Source organism: Patagioenas fasciata, chromosome 16 (genome assembly GCF_037038585.1).
Source record: "Patagioenas fasciata isolate bPatFas1 chromosome 16, bPatFas1.hap1, whole genome shotgun sequence".
Lineage (NCBI taxonomy): Eukaryota > Metazoa > Chordata > Aves > Columbiformes > Columbidae > Patagioenas > Patagioenas fasciata.
Window position 1 is genome coordinate 14,750,022 of NC_092535.1, and position 15,799 is coordinate 14,765,820.

At 55.9% G+C, this 15,799-nt stretch overlaps 1 protein-coding gene across 1 annotated transcript; it reads right to left on the reverse strand.

The window, feature by feature from the left end:
• Window positions 1-2,779: 2,779 nt before the first annotated feature.
• On the reverse strand, window positions 2,780-14,980 carry LOC136108134 (uncharacterized). Its single transcript, XM_071815537.1, has 21 exons — window positions 14,836-14,980; window positions 14,024-14,080; window positions 13,223-13,305; window positions 12,478-12,643; window positions 12,121-12,227; window positions 11,317-11,424; window positions 10,633-10,729; window positions 10,066-10,164; window positions 9,732-9,910; window positions 9,102-9,284; window positions 8,737-8,881; window positions 8,193-8,456; window positions 7,893-8,123; window positions 6,970-7,163; window positions 6,293-6,420; window positions 5,921-6,090; window positions 5,265-5,444; window positions 4,307-4,441; window positions 3,473-3,628; window positions 2,964-3,071; window positions 2,780-2,876 (listed from the first exon to the last, which is right to left on the reverse strand). The coding sequence occupies exons 1-21, from the start codon at window positions 14,932-14,934 to the stop codon at window positions 2,835-2,837; spliced, it is 2,931 nt and encodes a 976-aa protein (XP_071671638.1). The 5' UTR covers window positions 14,935-14,980; the 3' UTR covers window positions 2,780-2,834.
• Window positions 14,981-15,799: the final 819 nt, after the last annotated feature.

Here is a 15,799-nt window from a genome sequence, read left to right on the forward strand (position 1 = left end):
GGCTGTAATAGAAGTGTTTATCAGATTTGCTCATAGCCCAGTGAATATTGTTTGTGATTCTTTGTATGTGGTAGGTGTGGTAGCTCGCATTGAAAGATCATTGCTCAAAGAGGTTCAGGATGCACAACTGATGTCTTTGTTCAAGCAACTATGGTTGTTGGTCGAAGGGAGACAACACCGATACTTCATAACACATATCCGTAGTCATCTGACAATTCAAGGCGATTTAGCTGAAGGAAACCGCCGAGCTGATTTTCTTGTATCTCCTGCCTGAGTTCCACCTCCAGTAGATAGGTTTGGGCAAGCAGTACGCTCTCATAGTTTCCTCCATCAGTCTGCTCCGGTCTTACAGCGGCAATTTTCATTGTCCGAAAGTGAAGCCTGAGGTATTGTTAAAAGTTGTGCAGATTGTCAGCGCATCTCAGTAGGGCTGGGTGCAGGAGTCAATCCAAGAGGATTAGGAGCCTTGGAATTGTGGCAAATGGATGTTACACATGTCCCTGAATTCGGCAGGCTGAAGTATGTGCATATGTCTATTGATACATATTCTTTCGCCATATGGGCCACTGCTCAGACTGGTGAAACTAGTTCACATGTGCAACGACATTTACGTTCTGCTTTTGCAGCTTTGGGAGTTCCTGCACAGGTCAAGAAAGACAACGCACCTGGTTATATCGCCAAAGCTACTGCCACCTTTTTTCAGTTGTGGGGTGTTAAGCACATTACAGGGATACCAAATTCTCCTACTGGTCAGGCCTTGGTAGAAAGGATGAATCGAACTCTCAAGCATCAGCTTGACAAACAAAAAGGGGGAACTGACTGTACTACTCCACGTGACAGACTAAGCAAAGCATTATATGTCTTGAACTTTTTACGCCTTCCGCAAGGGTTCGACATTCCACCTATGATTCGTCATGGAACAAGCTTAAAAGGACACTTGACAGACCTTAGAGAAAATCAATGTCAGGTCAAAATACGCAATGGAGTTACTGGTGAATGGGAGGGTCCTTTCCAATTAATAACTTGGGGAAAGGGTTATGCTTGTGTCATTACAGACCAAGGATCAAAATGGATTCCTGAGAAATGGATCAAGCCATGGCTGAATAAAGACAACAAAGATTCGACAGATGCAGAAGGACAGGAGGGAGATAAGTTGTGAGAATTGTCTCAAATGTAAACCATGAATTCTTATTCAGTGTTATAGATGCTCTTAGACCCAGTGGTCTAAAAGCTTATTAGTAAACAGATAAGGTACCTTCCATAGAGAATGCTAATTTGAACAGATGGTAAGAGTTCCAAAAGGGTGATATTACAATTAGATAATCTATGCATAGATAAGGTAAAAGTATAAGATATTTCTACCATGGTAACCTAATTTAGCAACTGGTAAGGTTTTAAAAGAGATATTAAGATTAAGCTATAGATCTTTTAAATAGGTTAATATAAGTTTTAAGATATTAATTCAATAATTAGCATATGAATAGGTTAATATAAGTTTTAAGATATTAAGTCAATAATTAGCATATGCTGATGGTATTAAGTACGTTACTCTATAAACTGCGCAGTTATAGATCTTTTAAGAATTTAAGAGAATATATTGTATTAAGTTGTCTGACTATTCTAAAATAGTGCGTTGGTAAGGTTGTCATAAGTAGAATTAAGGTTTTATATATGATATGAAGGTTTGAGTATAAGCAGATAGTTGTTTAATCTTATTAAGTAAGGTTTAGCTACATTATATGTAATTGTAATTATGTTGTTAATCACGTGTCCTATGTTGCAGTGTATTTCAAAGACGATTCAGCATGCTGTTTAAGGGGCCTGACTAGTTCAAGAACAAAAAGGGGGAATTGTGAAGGGGTTTCGTTAGAAGGAGATATGTTGTTGAATTAGTCAGGCCCAAAGGAATCTCAAGGCCACTTCGAGAAGCTGAGAACAGAATCTGCTGTGAGAAAGAGGGGCGTTTCTTCGTTAACAGGGCCTCAGCATGGCGTGAGTCGTCGGACCTATCATCGGTGGGGCTCCAGCGTGTGGACTGCCCATGATACTCATTTAGCGAATCCATGCTTGGAGCGTGGATTCGTGATTAGAGAATAGTTGCGTATATAAGGAGACATGCTTCTGTAATAAATGGCTTTTGCATGATTCACATTGAATCGGAGTGCTGAGTCCTTTATCGTTCCAACATTTCTCTATTCTTATCAGTAGCATTAGTAAAACATCTTTAACTTTTCCAACTCTCTTCTCTCTGTCCTTCTTTCCCTCCCGATCGCCTGTCCTGGGTGGGAAGGGGGGAGAGGGAGGGGCAAAAGGGGGAAGTGTGGGGGAGAGGAGGTGAACAACACATCTGCCAGGGTTTGATTGTCACCCCGCAATCTTAACCCTCGACACCCTGAGACAGAAAAGAGGAGAAAAGGAGCTCCCGGGGCAGAGAAACGCAGAGCCCGGCACCCAGGGCACAGGGAGCGCCGTGCTGGGTACCCAGAGGCAGCTGCACAGAAATTCACTTCGCTAGAGCTCCGTGTTCAGAAAAAGAGACAGAGGAGTCAAACCAAAAGAAAAACTTTATTCAACTAAAGGGAAGAGTCCACCGGGCATCTCCCTGTGGGGTCTCTTCCAAAACGCGGGGAACGCAGCCCCCATTGACCCCAGTTCCCCAGCCCTAGCTCCCGGCCGCAATGATCCCTCCTCCTTTCCCCATGGGCTGAGGTACTCGGAGGGTACAACCTTTCCGATCCGCCTGCTCCCCATCTCCCCACCCACCCCCCTCAAACCCCCCCAGTAGCTGGTGGTTAAAATTCCCTTCCTTCATCTGCCCCCTGGAGTCCTTGCTTCTATTTTGGTTCTTGCACCAGCTGTGTCTCCAGGAGGGCCACCTGAAAGAGGCAAAAGACCACTGGGATTTGCCATCGTTCCTCCCTATGGCCAGACCCTCCTGCCACCCAGTGCGATCCTGTTCTCACCTGTCTGGAAGCCGGCACCTTCCGCTGGTCAGAGAGAGACAGTGCGCACGCATCTGGCAGCGACCGACCACGGCAACATCTCTTCAGCCTCCTCCGTTCACGTTCCACCTGCACGTTGGGAAGGAGAAAGGGTCACAGGCTCGGGCCACCAAACGAGTTGCAGAAGGACCCCTGCACATCAGGGCAAGGAGATTTCTGCTCAGAGACTGTCACTTGCACCTGAGAACGTTGGGGCAAAACGCACTCGAAGCAGAATATGGAGGAGAAAGGGCAAGAGAGAGTCCAGTGTGTGTGGATGGGGACACTGGGGCAGGAAGGGTGGTACCCCAGTGAATGTGCATTTGGGAAGGCAACGGGTGCCAGGAGGGAGAGAAAATAGACAGCGAGTGTGCACAGGGGGACGGGGAGAGGGCAGGAAAGCAGCAGAGGGCTCCAAAGTGCTGCCTGGGAAACGTGTGGTGTTCCAGAGCACCGGGAGGCTTTGCAGAGGCAGGGAAAGCCTGTTTCACCTGCTCCAGGGTCCTCCTGAGCTCAGCGTTGTACTGCTTCAGCTCCGTCTTCTCCAGTTCCAGCCTTGCAACTGCTGCCTGCAGACATTCCAGCCGCTGCGACAGGCGTCTCTTCTCTGAGAGCCAGGAGAGCTGCTCCCCTTCTGCAGCAGCCTGCTGGGGATTCAGAGAGGAGATGGTGGAGCTGGTGCCACACGCAGGTTACAAGGGCCAGAATGAACAAGCCGGGGAGAGTGAGCGGGCTCAGGACTGGACAGGGCCAAGTGCCTTCTTCTCCCCCTGGGCCACAGCCCAAAACAGCCCCAAACTCTCTTCCCAGGGGCCCCCTGCAGATCACCTGGGAGAAATCCACACTCATTTGCCTTCCTGCTTTTGGGGCTGTGGCACAAGTACATGCGGAATGGCAATGAAGCCTTTAACCGGATCACGCAACAGTACCAATTCCATTATTTTAATACAGCGGAAAAGCTGTTGCCCAGGGATCTCCATCTCTGAAAGCATCCTCTAAGCACCATCGGTGTCGCTGCTGTTCAGCCATCAGTATAAAACTCTACTGAGTTCCCTACATTAGTGTGGTCAACCGTGCCCTTTCCTTGCCGTGGCAAATCCTCCCCAGGACACGCGGGCCAAGCTTGGCCAGACAGGAGAGAACCAATGAAGGGAGGAAGGGAAGAAAGAAAAGAAAGAAAAAACCCAACATTTCATTTCCCATTTTGGGGAGGTTTGTTTGGCCCTCTACTGTGTGGAGCCTGTTCCAATGCCTCTCAGCCCCTCTCAGCTCACGCCCAGTTGCCAAGGGCCTGTTCCTTCAAGCCCCTGACCAGGCGGACTCACCTGCCCCTTCTCTCGCTGCTCTTCCATCTGCTGCCTGAGCTGCTCTACCCGCTGGCAGGCGTCTGTGAGCTCTCCCTGAGTCTGGCGAAGCAGCTCCAGTAAAGAATTCTTCTCACGCTCCTTTTCCAGCACGGCCTGCACAGAAATAAAGAGCAGACGGGTTTAAACTTCCCTCACAAAAGGTCTGTGCCAAGACTCCAAGGCCGACGGGCTCACACGTTCTCCAGGCGCTGCGCTGCTGCTCTCCTGGGTCATTCTCTGCCCACGGGGAGACGCAGCTTCCTAAGGGACACTGGCAGGATAAACAGGGTCCCTCCGGGACTGAATCCGCAACAAACTCTTAGTCAGCTCACAGGACACATGTGGCTCACTCTGCGCGCAGGACCTTGGGCAGGACACAAGCGCTGCCAGGGGAGGACGGGGTTGCTCCGGCACAGCAGAGCTGGGCACAAAACAGCTCACCAGCCAGGGACTGAAAACAGCCCAGAACACACCTCTGTCCTACCGCTCCAAAATCTTTCACTGGACTCTTTAAAAACTTTTCCGTTTGTCAACAATCCTGCTGCGCCCCTCCCCGTCCCCCCAAACACAAACCCCATCCTCGTGGGGATTCAGTCCTACAAACTCCCTTTGGTCTGTAATGGACATGAAGGCTATGAACACCTACCAGTAAACATCAAAAGAGGACGGTTAAGAGAGCAGTGAAGATATTCTGAGGTAACTCTTACAAAACCAGAACCCACGAGCAGCACGACAATCTAAAACCAAAGGTCACATTTCTGTCTGGCTTCCCATGAGAGGACTCGTCCCCAGTCCCAGCGCTGGCCCTGCACGCCTTTCACCTGCCCAGATTCAGTGCAGGAAACATGCAGGGATGCTCCACACGGCCCCAGCCCCAGCCATCTCCCACAGCTCCAGCCTCGCAAAAACACACCCATTCTCCCTTCGCAGCCTTTACCTCTCGCTCGGCATTTTCACGTCTGGTTTGTTCCTCTTGTCGTTGAGCTTGCACGGCAGCAACTTTCTGCTCCATGTCCACCAGCTGCTTCTCGTGCTCCCTCTCTGTCTCTGCCTTCTCCTGTTGCCATCGCTCCAGCAGCTCCTGCAGCTCTGACTGGTGCCCTTCCCGCGCGCGTGCCTGAGGACGGGAGGAAAACGCTTCAGGATGGAGCCCCAGCCAAGCTCCTCAGAACATGGGAAGCTTCACCCTCCTTTGGGGTTCAGGCCCAAAGAAAACCCCTCTGTCCACCGAGAAAGGGCAGCAAGAAAGGAACAAAGCTCCCGTGACTGCAGCTGGCACGAGGGTCAGGACTCTGCCCCATGGGAGACGGGAGGCTGGTAAGAGCCCCCCTGTGCTGCCACGCTCCGGGTGGGGCCCCCAACCTGCCGTTGGACTCATCTCACGCCCACGCTCCATCTGTGGCTGCATTTCCTGTCCCAGCACAGTCCTGTGGGCTCCACGTGCCTTCGAGTACGAGCCATCGGCTCTGCTGCTGGACCGGCAACGTGCGGCCTGCGACACGCGGTTGCTGCCATTTCACACCCCGGGCCGTTCCTCTGCTAAAGCCAGCCCACCGAGCGTGCTTGAGGAATTCAACACCTCTTGTTTCCTACCAGGTCTTGCAGGAGCCTCTGTGTTTCTGCTTCGTGGTCGCTCTGCCGAAGTCTGAGGGCATCGTCATGCTGCCGTTCTCTCCGCAAGAGCTGTTGTGCCGCGTTCTCCCGCTCCTGCCTCAGGAGAGATCTCTCTGCTTCCAGCTCACGTTGAAGACACTTCACTTCCCCTGCAAACCCCACAAGTGGCAAGAGTCAGAGTCTACCCAGACCCTGCTTCTGGCCTTACTGACCTTCAGCCCTTGGAGTTTCAGTGCTGGAGGGGTCTGTTCCAGCTCCTTCACTCCTCACAAGCACTGCGGACAGAGAGCTGGTTTTATACCATCTTGTCTAGGCAGGGCATCACCAGAAACAAAGCACATGCGGCCTCACCTTGTATCACGTCCTTGGCCTGCGTGACGGTGTGAAGCCGCATCTCCAGGTGACTCCGGGCGATCTCCAGCTGAGATACGCGCTGCTGAGCCTCAAACAGGCTGCGCGCCAGGGTCTCCTTCACCGGCCTGCGGGTTGTGGACACGGAGAGAAATGAGCTTCTTGCTCCTGACACCCACAGGGAGGGATCCCAGTGACAAGTGCTTCAAGATCCCTGCCCCTGAGAACAGAAAAGGGGCTGCATGGACACCCGTGTACAGCAAACATATTTCTACCATTTAAATTAGCAACGCAGGCCCCTCTGAGGGAACGCCCAGGCTTTCCTTAGGACCCAGCGTAACACAGCAAGCCCAGCCGAATTTCATCTCGACAGCCAAATCTGAAATGGCTGCTGCCTGGTGGATGGCACACAGGTAGCAGTTTTCCTGACAACGTCTGTGCCAGCCAGCAAAAGCCCAACCTCTGCTCACAGGTGCATCCCATCAGCACTTCCAATTGCTCTGCAGGGGGACACAATAAGAGGGGATTTCTCCCCTCAAGATTCTTCCCTGTTCTGTCCCTGGAAGGTGAGAACATCCGCAAAGCACAGGGGACGCAAGAAAGCCCCGTGCAATGCTGACCAGCTCTGTAATTCCCGACAGCGAGTCATGTCCTGCCCAGGGTTCCTCGCCCTTTACCTGGCCTCTGCCAGCTGCTCGGAAAGGCCTTGTCTGTCCCGCTCCACGGCTGCCAGGCGCAGCTCCAGGGCAGCCTTCTCCTGCACCAGCACCTCCTTCTCTTCGGACACCTTGGCCAGGGCGAGCCCTTGGCGAGAGGACTCCTGGCGCAACTGCTCCAGACCAGTGCTGGCCGACTCTTGCTGCCGGGACACCTGGAACGGGACAAACCGCAGCTGGAGCCCCTTCTGTGCAGCTGTGTGCAGAGCAGCCAGCGCCGCTGGCCAGGGGGCGGGAGGAGAAAGAGCTCCTGTCCCGGGGGCTCCAAGTGTGAGAGCAGCTGCTGGTCCCGCACCGAGAGCCTGGGCTGCCAAAAGGCGCTGGCCCCGCTCACCGGCAAGTGATGTGCAAGGCCAGCCTGGGCTGCCTGGGACCAGCTGTGGCCTCCCCAGTGCCCAGTGCAGGGGACGGTCACTGCCCTGCTCCTGCTGGCCACACCAGTGCTGGGACAAGCCAGGCTGCTCTTGGCCTTCTGGGACACCTGGGCACACGCCGGCTCATGTTCAGCCGCTGCCGACCGGATTCTGCCTCAGAAAAAGGATTCAGAGCTACACAGTTTGTTTCTTTTGCCACAGGTGACAGGAGTCGCCCCGCTCTGATCCATGGACAACACGATCACCGCTTTGCAGCTCAGCAAAAGCCACGGAAGAGCCCAACACGGACCGGTGGATTAGAAGAACCCAGAGAAGCAGAGGACAGCGCAGAGAACTGCAGAGCTGCTCCGCAAGCCATCAACGTGGTGCCAAAAAGAAGGGAACAAACCCCCTGCCCTGCAGGGCTACCGAGTGTCTCCTTGACACAAAGCCTGCAGCAGCCAGCAGACACAGCTTCACTCAGCCAAGCAGCCAAACGCCCACCCACAAGCACCAGCTTTTTGGTCTCACCTCACTGAGCTGCTCTCGGGTTTCTTCCTTCTCCTCTGCCAGTCTCCTCAGCTGCACCCGCAGCCCCTCCTGCTGCTCCTCTGCTTCCTGCAGCAGCTGCTCCAGCTGGGCTTTCTCCGCACAGAGCTCTGCCTTGGTTCTTTCACACCAGCTCAGCCGCTCCTGCTCACAGACTCTTGCTCTCTCCAGCCCGGCCACTTTCTCTGACACAACCTCATTCTCTCGCTCCAGCTACAATCACAGAAGCAGAGAGCACATCAAAGACAGGAACATTTCCTAGGAAGGAGCTTTGGCTTGGACAGGACAAGGAACAACATTTGCACAGCCAGCCAGTCCTACTGCTGGAAGGCAAGAAGGCTGAGAAGCAGCAGCAGCTGGAGACAAACAGCTGGCAAGAGCTTTGGCAACTCTGCTCACCTGCAGCACAAGGTGGTTCAGCTGCACTTTCTCCACTGCAAGAGCTTCATTGATACTGCTCATGTTGGCTGCTGCAGCACGGAGATCAGCTATTTCTACACTCAGCTGCTTCTGAGTCCTGCTCAACTCTGCCACCGACTGCTCGGCCTGCAGAGACAAAAGAACAACGTGACAACAAGGGCAGGAAAATGCCTGACTCCCAGCAGCAACTCCCATCCCCTGGGTGTCTCCGACACGCTCCCAGTTCACGCTCCCAATGAGCACGTGGGGACTGAACACCCAAAGAGCCCGTGTGCTCCGATCCCCATTTCCCAAGAAGGACAGCAACGGTTTCCCTGTCTTCTCCTGCCAGGAACAGCACCGGTGCTGGTCCTGCTGTCACAGCTCCCTCTCCCACAGGTGCTCCCTAGGAATAAGGTGACCGTACCTTCTCCAGGGCCATGGTCAGCTCGTGTTTCTCTCGCTCCAGCAGATCCCTCTGAAGCTGCGACTCCTCCAGCGTCTCTCTCGCCACTACCAGCTCACTCTGCAATAATGAATGCTTTCCTTCGAGCGCAGCAAAGTCCTTCAGCCTGGGAGACGGGGAAAGACAAACAAGTTCTTAACCTAAAAGCATTGTCATCTCCAAACCAAGAGTACCTAATATGTCCAGATATGGCAGCCAGCCCTGCCCGCGGGCTCCCTTCGCCCTTCTGTGCTGCAAATGACGAGCAGGCACAACTCAGCCTTGTGCGCTGGGCCCCTAAGGTCCAGCCATGCCCACCCCTGCCCCGAGAAAGCTCGAACGCTCACAGCAGCTCCTGCTCACGACGCGCTCTCTCCATCGCCTCTTGCTGCTCCACCTTGTCCCCCTGGGCTGAGTCTTCCTTCAGCTGCAGCTCTGTGTTCCTTTGACGCAGACGCGAGGCTTCTTGCTCCGTTACTTCCAGCTGCTGCTGTAGCTCGTCCCTGGTTCTCTCCAGGTTGGCACAGTCACTGCAGAGACAAGGCTCCGTTACAAGAATGAAGAGGCCGGGAGAGTCACAGATCCTGTTTTCCTCATCCCAGGATGGAGCTGTGGGGAGCACGGGGAGGAAGAACTTGCTCTTCCCCTCCCAGGGTAACTGAAGAGGGAAGCAGAAAGGCGGGCAGGCTGCTGCCTTCAGCCAGCGAGAAGCGATGCCCGGGAAAGGGCACCCAAAGAGCAGAAGCAGACGCAGCATGTCGAGGGAGAGGCGCCTTGTATGCCAGCATCGCTCTGAATCGCCCAGACAGCCTTGGGAGGCACAGCCGAGCAGGAAAAGCAGCGACAGGAGGATGCTGTGGTGCCAAACAGAGGCACGCGCGAGGCAGGGCAGGCAAGTTCTCTGCCCACAACAGCTCTGGGCTCCCGAACTGGAAGCAGATTGCCTCTGGACCGCAGGAGAAGGAGGAAACGCTCACCTTCTGAGCGCTTCCACCAGAGACTGGAGGTGCTGCCGCTGCCTGCTGGACGTGGCGCATTCCTCCTGCAGCTGCTCAAGCCTCTGCTGCAGCGTCCTGCACTTCTCTTCCTGCTGCCTGTGCTGCTGCAGCAGGGAATCGATGGAGTCCTGCCTGGCAGAAAGCTCTTCTTGTAGGGCCTGCAAGCAACGGGCAGGGAAAGAGCACAAAGAAGCAGTGAGGAGCGGCCAAGGCGGCTCCAGACAGCCGGGAGAAGCAGTGAGCAGAGAGACGGCTCCGCTGGAGGCAAAAGCTGGGAGGGGGTTGGAGATCAAGGTCCCAGCTCTGCACACACCTCAGTTATATCTTTTATCAGCTTTTGCAGGGACAGGTTCTCCTCTTTGGCACTTTTACTCCACAGAACTTCACGTTCTTTCTCTAACCGACCGGCTTCCTGAGAACAGAAGGAGGAAAGGGTGGGCAGGGCAGAGCTGCTCCCTCTGCAGCGTTCCCATCCTCAGCGGCACTGCCATGCCCAGAAGCCTCAGCCCTCGGCATTCCAGTGCATTCCTTCCCACATCTATTCCACTTCTTCCTCGCTAAAACTAAGAAGGGAAAGACCGACAGCTCGTTTCCATAGACTGCCAGGAAGCTGCCAGTGCCAAGGAACTTTGACCCCAGGCACAACAGCCTTGGTGCAACCCCTGAGGAAGACACCGGAGCTGTCTGCAGCTCCCCTGCCGCTGCTGCACCCGGACTGACTGCACCTGTGCCAAACACACAAGGAACATTCTGGCAATGTCCCTGATGTTCCCCTGCAGGTGGCATCTCTACCCCTCCTTCTGCTGAGGAAACCGCACCTCTGTGTGCTACGGCTGGGGAGCAAACACTGGGCTGTCCCCCAGATCAAGGGAAAACACACCAGAATCTCCACGGTGTCGTCAGGTGTTTCCATGGGCTTCTCCTTCTCCTCATTCTTCTTCTGGGAGGGTACAAGCAAGGCCGAGAGCTCCAGCACCCTGAGAAGAGAAGGTCCACGTGCCACTCCAAAAGCACAGCACACCATCGCCTGGGAAAGAGCTGAGCAGCTCCCAGAGGCACAGCAGAGAAAGTTCAAGCCAGAAAATACAGCAAAGGCAGCATCCAGCTCTACGGGGTAATGAGCTTGAGGGTGCCAAATGGCCCTTCTTGCCACAAAGGTCTTCTGTACTCAGTCTTGCAAGGAACCGTCAGCACAGAGGAGCTACACTGCTTATGATGCTCCTGTTCACATTCCTCCCAACTGCTTTAATGCAGCCCTGGGGAGGAAAAGGGCTGTACAGATACAGAGCTCTCTTTATGCTGCTCTCTATTTCTCACCAAGAGTCAGCTAACAGCAAAAACACTGTGCTATGCAATCTCTTTGCCAGTCTGGTCTTACTCAGAACAGCTTCTGTCAGTCTGACGGTTTTTCTGTCCCTCCTGTTGAAGGCAACAGTCTGACCAGGCACAGAAACAGGGCTGTGCAGAATGGGTGTGTTTAAAACGTGGACACAGCTCATCTACGAATCACAGCAGCAGCCACAAAAGATCATGTTGGTAACAGCAAAGTTTAAAACAGCTTCACCTGTCCTGAAGCTCCTTCTTCTCCAGGTCGCCAGAGGTTGGACGGGAGCAGCTCACAAGCACAGCTCCAGAAAGCCTCATGTGCTCTGCCTTCAGCTCAGACAAATCTCTGAAGAGGAATCAAGAAAGAGACCGTGTTCACAGCCCCATCTCTATCAGCTCACTCGCTTCTGAAGCGCATCATTGTGCACCAGTCCCAGCTGGCAGGAAAGGTGACGCCTTGGCTGGGACGAGCCGCTCATCTGGCACTTTGGGACCAGGACGCATCTGGACAGTTGAGCAATGAGTCTGCGTGATCGTCGAGGATGAGTCTGTTTTCTCCTCAGAGATGAGAAGAAATGTGTGGGATGGCCAGAGGCCTCAAGGACCTCCACTGACTCTTACTGACTGTTGCTGCTGCTCTAGCTTATTAACATACTCTCATTCAGTGAGATGTACGGCAGATTTCCACCGTTCTATTAAACGGACTGCTCTACGTGCTGCACGCACAGCTGTGGGGAGTCTCTTCCAGCATGTCCATGTGTGCCCGTGCCCGAGTTAATGTGCCCAAACATCACCACAGGCAAGTTCATCGCTCAGGGCCTCGGCATTGCCCACAGCCCGAGCCCCTCAGTCTGGTTTGAAAACCTGCATCAAACCAAATCATTCCAAAGACAGCTAAACAGCTTCATGGCTTCATTGCTTCAGACTCTCAAAGGAGAAATCACGGCTTGAGCCACAATTACTGTAACACGGAGGCTCACCCAGCAGGTGTGAAGGAAGCTACAGCTTTCCTGCAAGAGCTCTGGCCTTCCCTCGTACTCACCGGTCAGTGGCAGCCTTCATCTCCAGGAACTGACGGCGGAAGGTCACCACCTGGCACCACAGGCTGAGGAGACGCTGGTGTTCACCCCTGACGTAGCTGTCATACACCTAAACGTGCCAAGACAAAAAGAAATGCCAGTCCAGCCTTCGCCAACACTGCTCGAGTCTTTCAGAGAGGAGAGAGCGCAACCCCCAGCACCAGGTCTCTTCCATCTCCCAGCCCTGTCTCCTGCTCCTCAGCACCAGCACAGCTCAGCAGAGCCACCGCTGCCACACAGCAAGACCTCTCGGCCAGAAATCAAATCCATTCTCACGCCGCTCTGGCATCACGGCTGACGAGCCCGTAGCCTTTCCTTACCTCGCGCTCACGGCGCCGTTCACTCTCCTTCAACCCCAGCTCCTCCCGGGCCCTCATCCAATCCGCCGTCAGTTTTGCAACATCTTCTTTGAGGGCTGAATTAACCTCACCGGCTTCATCGAGCTGCTCCCGCAGGAGAGCGTTCACTTCTGCCAGATTCTCACACCTGGGAGAGGGAGAAACAGCAGAGAGGTCGCTCAACAACTGCTGCCCACAAGCAGCAGCCCCGGGATTTCCCAGCTCCCTCAACACTGGCTTTGTTGTCAGACTCAGAGGCAGCAAAAGCGCTTCCTGGCATTAACCAAGATCTCTCTGGGATGGCCAGCTCAGCTGCTTCTCCTGGCTTTAAGCCTTCCATTGCCATCCACAGGTTCGGTTCTCCCTTCCTCTCAACTCTGATGATGCCCACAGTGAACGTCTTGCCTCCCCGCCGTGCTGTCTGATCACTGCATCATCCATCACCTTTCTCTACCACTGTCCTGAGCCCTCACCTACTGAACCCTGGAGCACCTGAGGCTGGAAAGGGACCTTTGCAGCTCACCCGGAACAACCCCCCGCTCAGAACAGAGCCATTCGGCACACAACACTGTCACTGCACCACAGAAAACACATCGTGGACCTTTCTCCTGTCACAGCGGCTCGTCCAGCCGCTTCCCTTGGGGAGAGCAGGCGGCACTGGCAGGTTTTCCCTCCCCTCCGTGAGCATCCAGGGTACCGGCTATGAGGGAACGCTTCTTCCTTGTACCTTTGCTGCTCCTCTTCCAGCCGCAGCAGTGCTTTCTCCAGGCTCTGGTCTTCTGTGGCTTCCCACCTGCCGGGGAGGGATCCCTAAGGCAGAAAGGAAAAGATTAGTCAAATTCTTGTGTTCCCTTCACTACTGTCAGCATCCATCGCTCTCCCCTCCATTTGCTGGTATCTCTGCAGCTCGTGGCTTCTTCCAGGCATAACAGTGTCGTGACAGCAGAGAGGAAGGGGAAGGGTGTCACTGCAGGGGACAGCTCTGCTCAGTCTCCCACTGTTGCACTCTCACAGCCCGGGATCCTCCGCTCAGCACCACAAGCGCTCACTTGCACTTGAAGCCCAGGAATGCTCTCCTGCTCTCCTACTCTTCCTCTCCCGGGTTTACTTTAGCCGCGAAGCAGAAAGGAAAGCACAGAAGAGCCAGCTCTGTGTGCTGAACGCCAGCATTCCCGCCTGCCGAAATGCCGTGTTCCAGCCGGTTCTCTTTCAGAGACGGCCCCACAACGTAACAGGCAGTACGGCCCTCTCCTGAGACCGAGGACAGCGCGTTACCCCAGCAGGAAAGCGCTCTCTCACAAAACTAAAATCCTTCTTGGTGGGGATTTCTGGACTGGCATTTCTGGGACTACTGGCTGCTCCAAGAACGGCAACTGCACACACACTGACGGGCAGAATTACAGCGCTTCCCGAAACCCTCCGGTAGCAAAAGCCTGTTTTCCTGTCACTGTCACTCTGGAGAGGTGTTTTTTGCCGGTGTTAACGAATGCTGTGTGCACTGTCTGTAGTCAGCAGCCTGCACACTCACCCCTGCTGCCTCCACTTGCTGCTCCAGCTCTCGGCACCGAGTCCGGTACTGCAGGACCTGGGAGGATACAGAGAAGGAAGATGAGCGAATGCAGCTTCTCCCAGACGCGGCTCCTCCCGCATCCCCTTTTCTCTCAGTCTTTGCAGCCCAAGCACGGAACATTTCACGGCGCTGCTGATACAGCAACGAGAAGTCGTGACCATACGGGGAAGCTTCACCTCCTCTGATCTTCAGGCCAGCCAGCCAGGGTTTCTGTCGCGCACAGCACTGTCTGCTCATGCTAAGGCAGCGCTGGCCAGCAGCACCTGCCCCATGGGCACCCGGACCCCAACTCGAGATTCCCACGGGGGAAAGGTCCCCCGGGCCCTGAAGGGAGGGCAAGGAGGGAGTTTCCACGTCGCTTCTCAAGCTCCGCCGAGCAGGTCAGCTCTGCCCCAGCCCCGCTCAGCCGCTGCACAACGCGGTTTCTGTGCAGCTGCACAAGAGCCGCCCGGGCCCGTTCGCCGGCCGGGCAGCGGCAGCGAAGGCGGCCAAGGGCTGCCGAGCGGCTCGGGGCTGCCGGCGGGGGAAGCAGCGCCCAGCACGCCTGGGCGGGCCGGGCGGAGCGGGGCGGCTCCCGGCGCCTCCCCCGAGCTCCGCGCTGGGCACCGTCCCGCCCGCGGCAGCTCCGGGAAGGAACCCGCTGGGGCCGCGCGTTCGCCCCCGGCATCGCCGCGGCCCAGCGCCCTCTCTGGGCGGCCCGGACACCCCGGCCCCAGCACCGCGGCCCGGCCCCGGGCAGCTCCCCCCGGGCAGGCGCCCCCGCTCCTCACCTTCGCCTGCAGCTTCCGCACCACCAGCGCTTGCCGGTGCTGCGCCTCCTGCGAGCTCTGCAGCCGGCGCCGCAGGGAGCCCTGGCTCGGCGCCGCCATGGCCCCGCTCCCTGCCGGGCCCCGCGGCGGGGGCTGCTCCGCGCCCTGCCCGGCGGACCGCGCTCAGGCGGCCCCGGCCGCGGGCTGGCGCCTCCGGGGCGGGCGGAGCGGCTCCCCCTGCCCGCCGGGCGCGACCGGGAGCCGCGGGGCGGGAGAGCCGGGCTGGCTCGGGGCCGCTCTGGGGCAGCGCTTCGCTCCCCGCTGCTCTTCTCGCTTCTGTCTCCTCTCTCCTCGGCTCTCGGTTCTCTCTGCTCGCTCTTGGCCGGGCCCGCCGGGCTGCGGTGCTGCTCTGGGCAGCGCTTTGCTCCACCGAGCCCTGCGCAGGGACCGGTAACGGCCCCGGAGAACGGTGCGGGCAGCACGCGCTGCCGCGGGAGCCCGGGAGAGAAGGAGCGAGGAAACGGTCCCGAGAGCAGAGCGTGGGGTGTGGGGACACTGGGGCAGGGAGGGGGCAGCGCAGGGACAGCGCAAAAGCTCCGTGGGCCAGGGGAGCCGACGGAGCAGCCGGAGCTTTCTGCTAAAGCTCACACTTGAGCCCGGGACTGGCCCTGGCGCAGGAGTTCCAGGCTGGGGCGCAAACCAAACGCACACGGGTGGCACTTGGGAACCTTTTCCTCCCTGTTTTGCAGCATGAACGGGACAGACTGCAAGCAGGTAGAGAAGAGCCTGGGTGCCAGAGAAAACGGACAAGTCACAGCACCACGTGCTCTCTGAACTACACTTCACTTCTACACCTCATGAAGAAATACAAGAACCAAAGATGACACACGGGGCTCAGTCCCCTTGGCCAGACTGGTCTGTTGCACGAATTCACTTATTCACCCCTCGGGTCGGGAGCTTTCCTGACTTAGAACCCCTCACGCTT